Below are 13,447 nucleotides of genomic sequence, written 5' to 3' on the forward strand. Positions count from 1 at the left end.
GGGGGGGGGGGGGGGGTAACTTCCACAGTACACAACTCAGATCTATGTGAGGACTTTTCTTTTATGCTAAATTATTGCTGCAAGGAGCAATTATTTTCATTAATGATTAATGAGTTGGTTATATCTTTGATAGATCATTTAGTCTTTAAAACGACTGAAAATAGTGAAAAATCTCAGGTTTCCCAGAACTCAAGGTGTGATGTCTTCAAATTGCTTGTTTAGTCCGACAAACAGTCCAAATCCTTAAGAGATATTCAGATATGTAAAACAGACAAAAGCAGTAAAGTTAACACACAACACGAACAAGAGGACTGTGGAATGAGCCTTTTAATGTACATCTTTCTACAAAATCCAGATTTAAAAGTGAAACATGAGTTTTTCGTTTTGTCCTGTTCTCAACTAAGGTTTCCTTTTGGCTTCTCAAGTTATAAGTGACGTGGCTTTAGATCCACCACATCCAGACTGAAATATCTCAACAGCTATTAGATGGATTGTCGTTCAATTATGTGTAGGCATTTACATTTCCCGTGAAAGAAGTCTGCAGACTTTAAATGATCCCCTGACTTTTCATCTACTGGTGACTAGTAGATGTCACAACATTTGGTTCAGACATTCGTGTTCCCCACAGAGTGAGTTATTTGTTCCATCATTGGGTCAAATTTTCTTAACTAAGAGTTGTGAAATACCTGCAAAACTTCCATCATCTCTGACTTTCATGTTAATTAACAAATGCTAACAAACTAAACAATGGTGATAATGGTAAATATTATCTGCTAAACATCAGCATGTTAGCATCGTCACCGTGAGCGTGTTAGCATTTAGCTTAACCCGTTTAATCCCACCAGTTACAATTGGGGCCGCGTCTTTTTATTTCATATCTGAAGCTCTAAATTTTGTGTTGTGGGCTTTAGGCAAGAAATTCAACTTTTAAATGAAAAAAATTGATCGTTTTGATTAAAATGGATCAGTATCATGTGTCTGGTATGAAAGGACACATGACCAGAGTAGTTTACTTCCTGCTTGCACATCTGGAAGATGTCCTCCTCAGACTATTACAAAAAGTAGTTAGTAAAACACCTTAATAAACTGAATTATCATATTTTCTACATATATTCTTTTAAGGCTTTACTACTGATATATTTTGAGAATTATACTCCTGCGTGTATATTTTGCTCGTAAGAGGTGTAAATTTGTGACCGGTAGCATAATACAGTGCTTCAACCGAAAAGATGTTATCCTAGTTAACATTTCTTTATTTTCACACATTTTAAAACTATCAGATGTGTTGGACCTCCTAGTGCAGCATCATGGGCATTCCTACACCTGAATAAGTGGCATTTGAAACAGACTGTGATAGTAATGCCTCAGATAGACTATTGAATGGTAATGTAGAGCTAAACTATCTAGAGGAGGATGCAGATGATCATGAGAGCCATTTGGTTTGAGATGTCAATAGAGGGGTGGCGGCGGAGCAGTGGCTAAGACACCTGCCTTTGGTGTGGGAGATTTCCTGAGCTGGACACTTAACCCCTAGTTGCTCCAGAGGCGTTTCACCTCTGACATGCTGAATCTTTTTGAAATGAAAATGAGTTTGTTTTTTCTCAAACTTGCTGGATGATAAACCCAAATCATCGTCTGGCAATGACGTTAGTCACGATTAGGTGACTCAGTTACTTCTGCAATTTGATGGTTTTGTAAATGACTAGGGTTAGTTTTTAATTTGAAAAGGAAAACACTGTTAAGCAACATAATGACACTGGAATGAATGGGGGGGGGGGGGTTTGCAGTAACGTGTTATTTTAAGCTTAAATGTGTAAATAGATCTAAGTGAAGAATTCCCACCGGTCACTACTGTGACCGAGTATAAAACCTAATATTCCCATAACTTAACCAACATAAAATCAAAAAGGGCATAAAAGCTGTGTGTTAGGGAGGTCTAAGGACTAAAATGCATGTACTCAAATTGCTAGGAAACATTTGGGATTAAACGGGTGAAAGTACTGCTGTACCTGTAGCATCGAGCTCTCTTTAGTTTTCTAATGCCGTTATAGGCGCGACGTGCCACTGAATAGTTGTGGCAGAATAAATGATGACTGTTTGGATTACTGCCGGGATCTTGTGGACATGAGTGATGCTGTTTACATGAGGTGATGTCTGTGCCAATAAAAACGTGTGTAAACACTGTTTGCAGTCAACAAAAATATATATGCACAAATAATCTGGTTTGCTGTCGGCCGCCTGAGAGAAATTCATAGCATAACACCGTCCTCTTTTTGTTATACGTGACTCTTGGTAGCTGCAAGAAATGGTAATAAGGTCAGAGAAGCTAAACGAGGCACTGTGCTAATTAGTCTAATAGGCAATTACATACTTTTCACATCAATTTAACTCCTGTAACAAAAAGTGTTTAATAGACGATAGAATGCCAGGATACCAGATGGAGCAGTGCTTGACAGATCTCAGGTTAAGTATTTTTAAGCATCTGTGCTGTTGTTTTGAATCCGAGTGGGAGCGTAGTCGTCCAGTAAAATTAAAATGTTGTGACCCGGCGGCAGGAGAATAGAAGTGAATGTTGATTGGTGGTTTGAAAACAGAAGGCAGACTTATCTTCTTCCTAAAGATGCTATGCTTTTTCATGCATTCCCCTTTTCTTTAATCTCATGTATGTGTTTATGTGTGTGTTCCTACATCACACGTCTCCATCTCATCCGTGCAACACGACTTCCTGTGGAGAAGCTGGTGTTGAAGTGAAGACTGTAAGTGAATTCACAGAGCGGCGGGGCATGGTGAAGGCAGCACTTTCACGATGGCCCAGTTCCATTTTGGCAGAGTGACCCTCTTAGTCCCCTTCACTTCCCCTCTGGCTTTTCCATATGTTACAAGTAGGAAAGAGCGATATCTAGGTTACATGTAGCAATTGGTGGAAAAAGTCAATTTGAGAGTATAGAGGTCAGATTTGGCCTGTTTTCTGCTCTTGGCATTAGAACCATTTTTGTGTTCAATCAATTTGTTAGGAGGAAAGTCAACAGGAATGAAATCCCTGGGGGAAGTTGAAAGATGATTTGATCATTCTGCATGGATTGGTGTGTGTGTGCGTGTGTTCTGGTGCGGGGGTATCCTTGTGTGTCACTGCTCCAAATCTTAACACATCTATTACAGAAGGTAATGTGAGAGTGACGTCACTTACTGTCACTTACTCACTAATGCACACACACACAAAATACCGACACGATTCTGTGTTTGTGCTTGTCGTGGTGGGACTTGTTTTTTGTTTGCAGCACTGTCTCTCTGTTCATGTCATAAAAAACGGCTGCTCTGATCTGTAAAACTACGTTTTTATGTTCTCAAAATACATATTTTCCATTCATCTACTTTGATGTTCAACCCTCCTGTATAGAAGTCATTATTCCATATTATTCTTATTATCAGAAAATCCCAAGAAAAGGCCAAAACAAACAATGTGTAAGTTTGTCTCTCTAAACTTTCTGACTTCCTGTCTGTGGCTCATCGGTTCCCACTGAAGACGTAAATATTAATATTAATATTTTTTTCAGGCTCAGTAATTTCCTAAAACAGCTGCTAACTAAACGTTACTCAAACAGGAGGAAATAGTGCAGTTGTTGGGAACTATTTTCAGCGGCGGATGAATCCACATGTGGTGTTTAGTGAGTATTTAGGGCATCAGGACGGTGTGTGTGGCGCTGAGTCAGAATGAACTACAGACAGTGTGTTCATGGTGTTAAAGGAACATGTCACCCAGTGCAGCAGTGAGGCTCACTGCGGGTTTTAATAGTAATAATACTTGTATGTGTGTATAAGAATTTGAGTAGCAGAACATTATATATCTTTTTTTCCTGAGCCATTAATCATCTCACAATTCCAATTCCAATTGCTTTATCTTGCGATGCCGTGCAGCGGTGAACAGTTTGCAACAAGGGCAAATGACAGCGGTTCTAATGAACACTACAGACTGAGGACAGTAACCGTACACATAATTTACTTACTCTTTACAAAGTGTTCAAAAAGTTGTGTTAAGTTATTCCTCAAAAGCCATAATGTCATAAAGTATCAATGCTTCCCATCGTTTACTCCTTAAAACTCTTCAATATTCAAAATTCCCAAACTTTTTTAGCTCAAGACCCAAAAGAGAAATCTGGTGTCTGCCTGGGACCCAGATTTACAAAAATACATCTACAATTACAAACTACGGACAAAGGGCAAAAAAACATGTATATAAAGTGTAGGGTAAACAATTTCTGCGTCCCGCTCCTTTCTCTACTCTCATTGTCTTTTCCCCTCCCATCATCACCAACATGTCTTTTGACACGACCTGATTTTGATGAGAAGAACGTGGCTGGTTGAAGTTTTCAACGAGCTGATCTTTACTCTGGGCTCAGTTTTTTAGAAGTGCCATTCTGGGGTAATGCTGAGCATTTAGTCTGCTTCTGAATTGGTTTTTCAGGTGGGCTAGAGTCGGGACACCAGATTCTCACAAGTATGTTGTGCCGTACTGAATCAACACAACTTGAAGGATTCTTCTTTGCAAAAAAAAATAAATAAATAAAATAATAATAAAATAAATTGGACTTTCCCAAACACAGTGAATGTTTCATTTGGAGATACCTGTCCAATTGATTCATTTTAATTACTTTTAACCATTACTGAGCACTTTGAAGCATCTCCTCTCCATTCTGAATTGCTTTTGTGAAGCCCACATTAATAAACCCGTCCTTTTACTTCAGTTTAGACAGTGACAGGTCATAGACCGTAGACAAAAAAAATTCTGTATGAATGTGGACTGAAGATCAGGTTAGGGAGAGAAAACCTCACACAGCGTCTGAGCTGAACAGACAAGAGTGGCAAAAATAACACTCATTCACATATTTACACGTAGTAAAGAATTGAAGTCAATAAAAATGCGTTTGGAAAACACACTTCTAAAAGAACAAGTGTCATTTCTTTTTTTATTTGATAAAATAAGTAATGCTTCTTCGTTGATTATGTAAACGTCTCTGAGGTAAAATGGTTACTCCAATATTCTCTTGTGTTCCCTCTCATAATGTAAAGACTAAAAAAAAGGTTAGTGGGGGGACTGAACGCTGCAGGTTTCCCTCTGGCTGCTGGATACTCGGCATGCAGCATCTTGCTCTGAACCTGGAGGCCTCCACTGCTACAGTAATCACTTCACATGGATGTAACGAACAGCGAGCAGTTTACACTGAACCGGTACAAAGCAACACTCTTTCAAATCATTACATGTCAGCAAAGAAGATCAAGCCTTTGACTTTCAATTCAATGTCCAACTGAGTGTGGGAAGATCGTTTTCATTTTTCCATTAATAACCTAAACACGTAATCACTGTTATTTAGAGAGAAGCCTGCACTTGATAGCTGATTAAAGCAACAGGAATATTAGCGTTTACAACATTAAGAAGAAAAGTATTATGTTAATCAAATTATTATGATAAAGGCCAAGTATCTTCACATATAGAAACAAAAAGAAAGGGCTTCTTCTACATCAGCTGCTGCTGCTTGGTAATAGTTTTGCAAATGATGCCACCTACTGTTGTTTTCGCAGCATGACATTATTAAAGCCTTCGAATAATGGCATGTGATCTGTGGCTTAACGTCATGTGAAGGTTCTCAGTCATCCAGGTCATAGTTATCCGAGGAAGGTGGCTTGTGGCTTGAGTTTGATGAACAACTCTCTGGATAAATAAACAAAAACGCCTCCATCACAACTCCAGTCTACCATACTTTTAGCATTTTGTTACACATCTCGTGAACTTTACATCACTGCCAGCCAGTTTTTAAAATGATCCCATATTATTCAAAATAAAATGTGTGTTTAAAATGACTTCCTGCTTGGGGTGCGACAATATACTTCCCCCATGAGACGAGACGATACACGATATTGGGTTCACGAGAAATCTTCAGTGACGAAATATATGCCTGGAAAAATGTTCTGTTATTAGAAATGTTGCTTACATATTGTTCGACTCTGTCACTGTGTCGCTGTTTGTTTCCACCTGGTAACCAAAATGCTGCCCCACAATCAATTTAAAAGTGGCGGGGGCATCTTCTATGCTGATTTCACCCTCTCACTCCGTCACGCTGACATCATGAGAGACACATTTATACCTTGATGAGAAATATTGTCACGTTTTGATATGGGGAGATCTCGTCATACCCCTACTTCCTACCTTCCTGGCAGCTGTTGGTTTCAGGTCAGGACGGGTTGTTGTGAAAATCAACTCTTGGTGCACTAAAGTGCCAGTGGGAAATAAAGTCAGCTGCCAAACGGTGACCTTTTCCTTTTGTAAGGAACTATTAAGCTTGTATAATTTTCACATTTGTCTTAACATTCCCTACCACTCCTTCACCCTCCCCTCCATCATCCCTTACAATAGCGTAAATGAATAATTAAATAAAAGTGCATGCAGTTTTTCTCAGATGACAGAGCTCCGTTGAACACACAAACAAGAGAGTTTTCAAATAGTTCCTGCTCGCATGACCAACCCACGATGACACGGCAGCTTTAAAGCTGCTCTAATCACTATTTTGACTGTGTGTAATATAAAAAGGACCGTCCATAGTGACAAACCACGTAGAAGGATCACCTGACTCAGCATTTTAGCACCCTTAAAATCAGAACTAATAGAAGAGTGGATGTCGGACTGGGATGGATTCATTGGGTGGACAGAAACAATCCAATGAATGTTAATGTTGCTCTGTGTCTGCTGGACGTGTAAACAGGCAACCGTTTGCTAACGATAAAATGCCACCAGCTGGTTGTGCTTCTCAAGATAATTACCTCTTGCAAGCAAAATGAAAGTTTCTGCAAGTGATGAATTGAAACCAACATCTATATTCAATATGTTACAATTTCTATTGTATCCAGTGGTCATGTGGTCGAAAGCAGCCACCCAGTGCTTTAAGATCACCTCGGGTTGTACATTATTTAGAAGAAAACCCAGCGCTGGTCACTTTCTGCTTGTCTACCAGCAGCAGCAGCAGTTCTTTCTAACCTGGACTAACCTGTCGTCTCCTCTCTCCCCCTCTCAGGCCTCCCGCAGATGACTCAGGAATGCGTAACAACGCTGCCGCCGCTGCTGCCCTCGCCTCCACCCCTCCCAGCAGCCTTCCATCCCAGATGCACCCCTGCAGCCCGCCAGACTCCGCCTCCTCCCTCACCCCATGCTCCTCGCTCCCGCCCTCTGTGTCGCCCACCCTCACCGACGTCTTTGGTCTTCCCACGCCGCCCATGGGCAGCGGCGGTGGTTACAGCCTGAGCTCTTCGTGCGGCGGCAGCGGGAGCTCACGCTCCCCATCGCCGCTCACTCTGATGCAGGCGGTGGCGGCCTCGGGCAAGCCCTTCGCCTCCAAACCCATGGAGCTTTGGAGCAAACACGACGTGGCGGACTGGCTGGAGAGCCTCAACCTGGGGGAGCACAGGGACGCTTTCCTGGACAATGAGATAGAGGGCGCCCACCTGCCCTCGCTGCAAAAAGAGGACCTGATAGACCTGGGCGTGACGAGGGTGGGCCACCGCATGAACATCGAGAGGGCCCTCAAGCTGCTGCAGGACAGATAAGCCCCGAGGAGACGGGGTGGTGACGTGCGGAGTCAGAGCCGAGGAGAGGGAGGTGTTACCGATCACTTTTACCAATCTCTTCATCAGACATAATCTCAAGTCGTGGAACTGGGTAGAAGTTTTGTCCAAGCTGATGCTGCCTCTTGCTGTTTTTGTCCTCTCTCATCCTCCGTCGCCCTCATCTCAGCGCTCCGGTCTCGTCCGCCCTCTTCCTCCTTCCCACCGCCCCGAGCATCAGGGGATCATGGGATGCCGGGCGGAACTGCAGGGGGAGAGAGAAGAGATTAGCTGCTATGTCACATCAAGGAGAGAAAGCAGAGGAGGCCAGTATGAAGGACAACAAAAGAAAACGGAAAACTCTGGTATAGCGTGTACTCAAACACCGAGAAAAATACTTGTCTGGAAGTTTATTTCACATAAAGACTTGTGCTCACCCAACTGCTTTGGAATACTAAAGACTTTTTCCATACACCCTGGTGTGGGTGCATGAAAAGCCAGCTGAGCTGGTCGTTGCTCCTTTTCTATCTTTGCTAGAGTTTGTTCAGAGAATAATATTTCTTCACTAGAGTCCTACCGGAGTTATATTTCTGGGTGCATCTAAGGTTGTAGAGAAAAATTTGAGATAGACTTCCATTTTTTGCTTTTCACCTGTTTGTGTCAAAATAAGAACGTGAGCTGACATGTTAAAACAAATACTAAAGCGTATCTCATGTCCGTGCACATCCAGACATAAACACACACTTTATGCACAGTGTCACACACCGACAAATGAGAAGACACACTGTCGTCACAGACGCACACACCCTAAGCATGTCTACACACCGATACTGCGATGGCCTTCTTCTCCTGAGAGAGAGCAGTGCGTGGAGAGAGGCGGTCACCGGAGGAGGAGCGCTGCTGTAGCAGGGGCCCCAATGCCCCTCGCCAGTCTACACCCGCCCGGTGACCCACCTCGTCATACGAGGAAAGCCGAGGCGAGGACGTGAGATGCAACACGGACAGACAAACGTTGGACCAGAAAAATTCTCACCTTGAAATGATTTTATCAGCTTGTCTGCCCGCAAAGGGCGTCCGTGTCTCTCCGGGCTTTTCCTTCTAGTGCTGTGTGCGTGTGCGTGTGCGTGTGCGTGTGCGTGTGCGTGTGCCAGTGGTTGACCCAAAATATCATTAAGGCCAGTTTAGCTATTGGGAAACTAGAGCTGTTCTTTACTTTTGTACTTTAATTTCTTCATTCTGTCAGATCTCCCTCCACCATTAGCAGGTCTACGCTTCATGCGGCCCCGCGGTAATGCTAATGTCTCTAACATGTGGTAGAACTTGAGCTTTTTTAGAGAGACCATTTCAAGGTATGTTTAAAGTTCAACGTTTGGGGAAACACACTTTTAGGCTTTCCTGCTTTGAGTAAGATGAGAAGACTCCCGTGTCTGCACACTAAATGTGATGCTGGAGCGCCAACACAAGTAGCTTAGCATAAAGATTGGAGGCGGGGGAAAACAGCTAGCCTGAGTCTGCACAAAGTTTAAGAACAAAGTCTGCCTACCAGCAGCTTTAAAAGTTTCTCATCTCTTGGTTAGGGAGCTTGCAGAGGCATTAGCAGGTTTTAGCCACGCTAGCATGACACTATGGAGGACTGTTCAGTCGATCGGTCCACCACTTCGTTCCAGACTGAAGTATCTCAACAGCTATTTAAAGACTGCTTTAAAATATTGTACGGTCCCCAGAGGATAAAACCCAATGGCCCCTGGTGACCCCTCCATGAGGTCTTGAGTGAAAAGCATGTATTTATAGATTGCCATGAAATTTGACTCTTGTGTCCCCCTCAGAATGAAATGTAATAACTTTCCTAACCATCCTTTAACTTCTTCTAGTGCCATCACCAGGTCAACATTTCAGTTTGTCTTTATAACAAAATATCTGTTAAACATTCCCATCAGCCTCAGCTGTGCTTTGTGTTTAGTGCTGATTAGCACATGTTAAACTAAACGCTAAACTAAGACGGTGAGCCAGGTAAGTTTACCTGCTAAACATGTTAGCTTTTAGCTCAAAGCACCACAGAGCCTTATCATGGCTGTACTCATTTAAACTTTGGACAGCCGAGCTGTTTTCTCCTGTTTCCTGTCTTAATGCTAAGCTAAACTAATCGTCTCCTGGCTCCACATTTACATGAGTGATTTCAATCAAACCATCAGCAAGAAAATTATTAGTTATTTCTTGATAGCATTTTACTAAATTTAAATCAAGTGTCAAGTCCTTTTGGAGCCGTTTTTTTAGTTTTCACCTATTTTAAATAACAGAATTATGAACAACCTAGTATTTAAGAACTAAGACTCACAGGTTGATGTTTAAAGAGCTAAAACTCAAGTTTTACCAGAGAAATGACGTATTTTCTATTTAGTTAAATGACTACCTGAACATTTTGTACATTGTTCTTTGTTGTTAATCAAATAAAAAAAGAGCGAAGTGATTAAAAGACTTGCTAGCGTCAAGATAACTCGAGCTCAAATCCAATCATACTGCATGCCAAACGGGAACAGCTGACCTTGAGTGTTCAGAAAGGCGCCTATAAATAAAATGCATTATTATTGAATTTATTTTAGCTCTTTCAGAGGTACAATTCTGTGATTGGGAACACAGAGTCAAACTCTTTTAGATGGAAACAGCCTGTGTTAGTGTGTTTTCAGGCTGGACACGCAACACTGCGTTAACGAAGCTCTTGCAGACTGACGCTGGCGGCCGCTGCAGAATAGGTCTTTGAAGACAAACAAGAGCTTGTCTCATAATTGTGCGGATCAGCAGGTTAATGCTTTGTAGGGCGACTTCAGCCAGATGACATGAAATCTCGCCGAAGCGTTGGCTTTAAGAACAGATGGGGGAATCTGTGGCTTCAGGGTTTATTGTTGAATTACGTGTTCACGTTAAGTCCACATGCCTTGTCCTGCCCTCTGACCACTGTGCAAAAAAAAGTAATAAATAACCAGAGAATAACCTGACAAAGCTGGCAGATGTTCATCAGCGTGAGCCCTGTGAGATTAGAAAGGGATAGAACCAGTTCTGATCTGTTGCAGATGAACTTCAGTCTCTGGAACTCGACTCCGGCCTCACTGCAGCTCCAGCAGTAGAGACCAGATTTAAACTTTGTTATAAGGGTCCAATTAAAAACTAAATCAGCATTTATAAAGCTGGAAATGTATGTGTGTCTGCTAGCAATGATTATAGGCTGGTGAGAAGTAGAAGTACAGTATGTGTTGAAATGTGTGTGTGTGTGTGTGTGTGTGTGTATATAAGAGTGTTTAACAGGATAAAAATGTCTATATGATTATATGTGTAGCTCTATTAAAAGGTTTAGAGTAAAAGAAGAAATTATATGAAGGTTGATTTATAGTTGCCAGAGCTGACCTGAGGACCAACGCAGTGGTCTTACCCGCCCCATCATCCTGCAGAGGATGCCTTAAATAGCTCACTGTCCCCTCTCCTCCACCACCTGCCCCGCTGTCGGTTGAATCGCTCTCTAAAGAATAAGACCTTGTGTTTTTATCTCAAAGTAGATTCTTTCAGCGCACACCTCACGTGTGGTTTGATATGTGCTCGACAGTAACCCAGCGTCTTGAAATATATATCGTTTTAGAAGTTCACCCTTATTTGGTTTCATATCACACTCCGCAGCTTCATGTAGGTGCAGCTTTCGAGGAGACGAAATGAAACCTACACAAGCTCTGTGTTCTGTGAACATTAGCCGTACGGAGGCTGGCACGGGACAATGCTGCTATAATCCTGTTTGAAACGTGTAACTTATTTTAAAAACAAACAGCGAAGTGTCGGAGGAGGAGGAGGAGGTCGAAAAGCACAGTATTTTTAAAGATTTGTATAGAGTTCTATGAAATTTTATAGAGGTTATCTGAACAAAACACTGACGCGCAGATTGCCAAAAACAGAAATACTACATCGATAAAAACGTGGATATCATTAGACTTATGGGTTATGTAAGAAGCAATATTTATTCTGAATGAATCTCCTTGGTTGTGTTAAAATTATTTATTTTCCCATTTTAAAGTTGCATTTCATGATGCGCTCACTTGTTTTAATGTTGCCTAAGTAGAGACACTCTCTACTGCAGAAGTAAGATATTTTGGTCAATCAAGTGACCACAAACCCCAGATATCTTCTGACGACCACCATCTGCCTGACTAGACTTCTCTCATCTGAAATCCCTGAGTCTAGAGTGTGTGTATAAAAAGAATAAAATCTGTAAATTTAAAAAAAATATATATCTGTATAACCGCAGGCCATCTTGGTAGGAAACTATATGAAACCTATATATATGTAAACATACATAAATCCACCTAGAAGATCAGCGGTGGCTGCTGATTCCTTAATGTGGATCAACAGGTCACTGCGCACTTTTCTCTGTGGAAATGTAGAGCTGAGTAGATGTAGTAGGAAATCTTTAAAGAGCATCACCAGGCCATGTTTAGGACGGGCATGGCTCACTAACCCACTTCCACTCCCCTTCAAAACACTGCTCCTACCTTTATCATTGTCCAACATTTGGGTAACTGTTTCTTTTTCTTTTTTTTTCTTTCTTTCTTAATATTTTTTTTTCATTAATAGATTTTTATTCTTTGATTAAGTCTTCATAGAGGCTAAGATGTTTTCGGTAATTTGTGCAAAGACTTGTGTTCATGTTTTCTATGTTGCTGTAATTTTGTGCTACTAAAAATCATCATAGAGTCAACTAATTACTGAAATGAAAAGAGAGAGAATTTTCCTGTAACTGCACTCTTCCTTCCCCCCCCTGCCCCCTCAAATCCTCAAGACTTCTTGTATGGCAACCAAATTTCACTGTAAGAAATAAATATAATATTGCACTAGTGTTGTATCCCTCTCAGTCTTTACAGCGCAGGCCTGTTTGGAGTCAGCATATTGACACTGGATGAAGATCGCTCGTTTGTGTGGATTAAAATAAAAGCTATAGTTCTTAACATTTTTGAACAAATCACTAAATTAGGTGAACAGAGAAGAGTATCTGAGTGAAAAGTGTATATTTATTATGCTTTCATCAATTCATTCAACCTTTATTTATACAGGGTGGTTCGAAGAGAGCATAATGATGCGTTATAAAACAAATATCATTTAACTTGTATTTCCTTACAGGAAAAAGGCTGAATAAAAATACATTTAAAATTCTGTCTTTAGGATTTTAATACATTACTATTAAAAATGAAGTGACGCGTTAGATTTATTCGGTTTCACAGTTCATTTGTCTCTTAACATTTACAGTTTCCATTTCGTTATTACTTTACTTTAAAGATGGATCTCTGAAGTGGCACACTTTAACACATCTTTCACTTTAAAGTTAAACCAAATCCCACTGACAGAGTGGCAACTCTGGTTGGCCAGCTGTTGTGTTTGCAGGGGCCAATCAGAGCTCCTACTGATACTCTGTCAGTGGGACTTAATATTTAGGTTTCTTGCAGTTCGTGTGTCTTGAAATAGCTTGAGTCGTTCTTAATTTAAAAGGTAAAAAATTTCATCTTTTTATTTTCAGTTTTGTAATGCATCATTTGTAAGTAGAAGATCATCTCTGAGAGCTCTAATATATTCCTGTTTACCTCCATTTAATTGGGGTACTTGAGCACAAATCTCAAAACCTGGACATTGGAAACTAAAAGGATCTGCGGGGATTCTTTAATCTAAGTCACAAAGTGAAACTTTCATATATTCTAGATTCATTATACATAACATTTTTTTTTTTAATTTATGCACAGGAAAACTTTATGCCCAGACCTTTCTGGTCTCCTTTGATAGGTGTGAAGCTAGGGAATATGAAAGCATTGTAAGTAAATCCAGAGTAAAT

The 13,447-nt window shown here is 41.0% G+C and overlaps 1 protein-coding gene across 6 annotated transcripts in view; it reads left to right on the plus strand.

The window, feature by feature from the left end:
* Positions 1–12,462, plus strand: part of LOC123958919 (SH3 and multiple ankyrin repeat domains protein 2-like) — a 221,894-nt gene extending 209,432 nt beyond the window's left edge. For all 6 annotated transcript variants that reach the window (XM_046032667.1, XM_046032666.1, XM_046032668.1 and 3 more), the window contains one exon: positions 7,065–12,462. In XM_046032667.1, the coding sequence (XP_045888623.1) occupies positions 7,065–7,593 (529 nt within the window). In that variant the 3' untranslated portion in view covers positions 7,594–12,462. The remainder of the gene's footprint in view (positions 1–7,064) is intronic.
* Positions 12,463–13,447: the final 985 nt, after the last annotated feature.

The sequence above is a fragment of the Micropterus dolomieu genome, linkage group LG20, assembly GCF_021292245.1.
Source record: "Micropterus dolomieu isolate WLL.071019.BEF.003 ecotype Adirondacks linkage group LG20, ASM2129224v1, whole genome shotgun sequence".
NCBI classification, from domain to species: Eukaryota; Metazoa; Chordata; class Actinopteri; order Centrarchiformes; family Centrarchidae; genus Micropterus; species Micropterus dolomieu.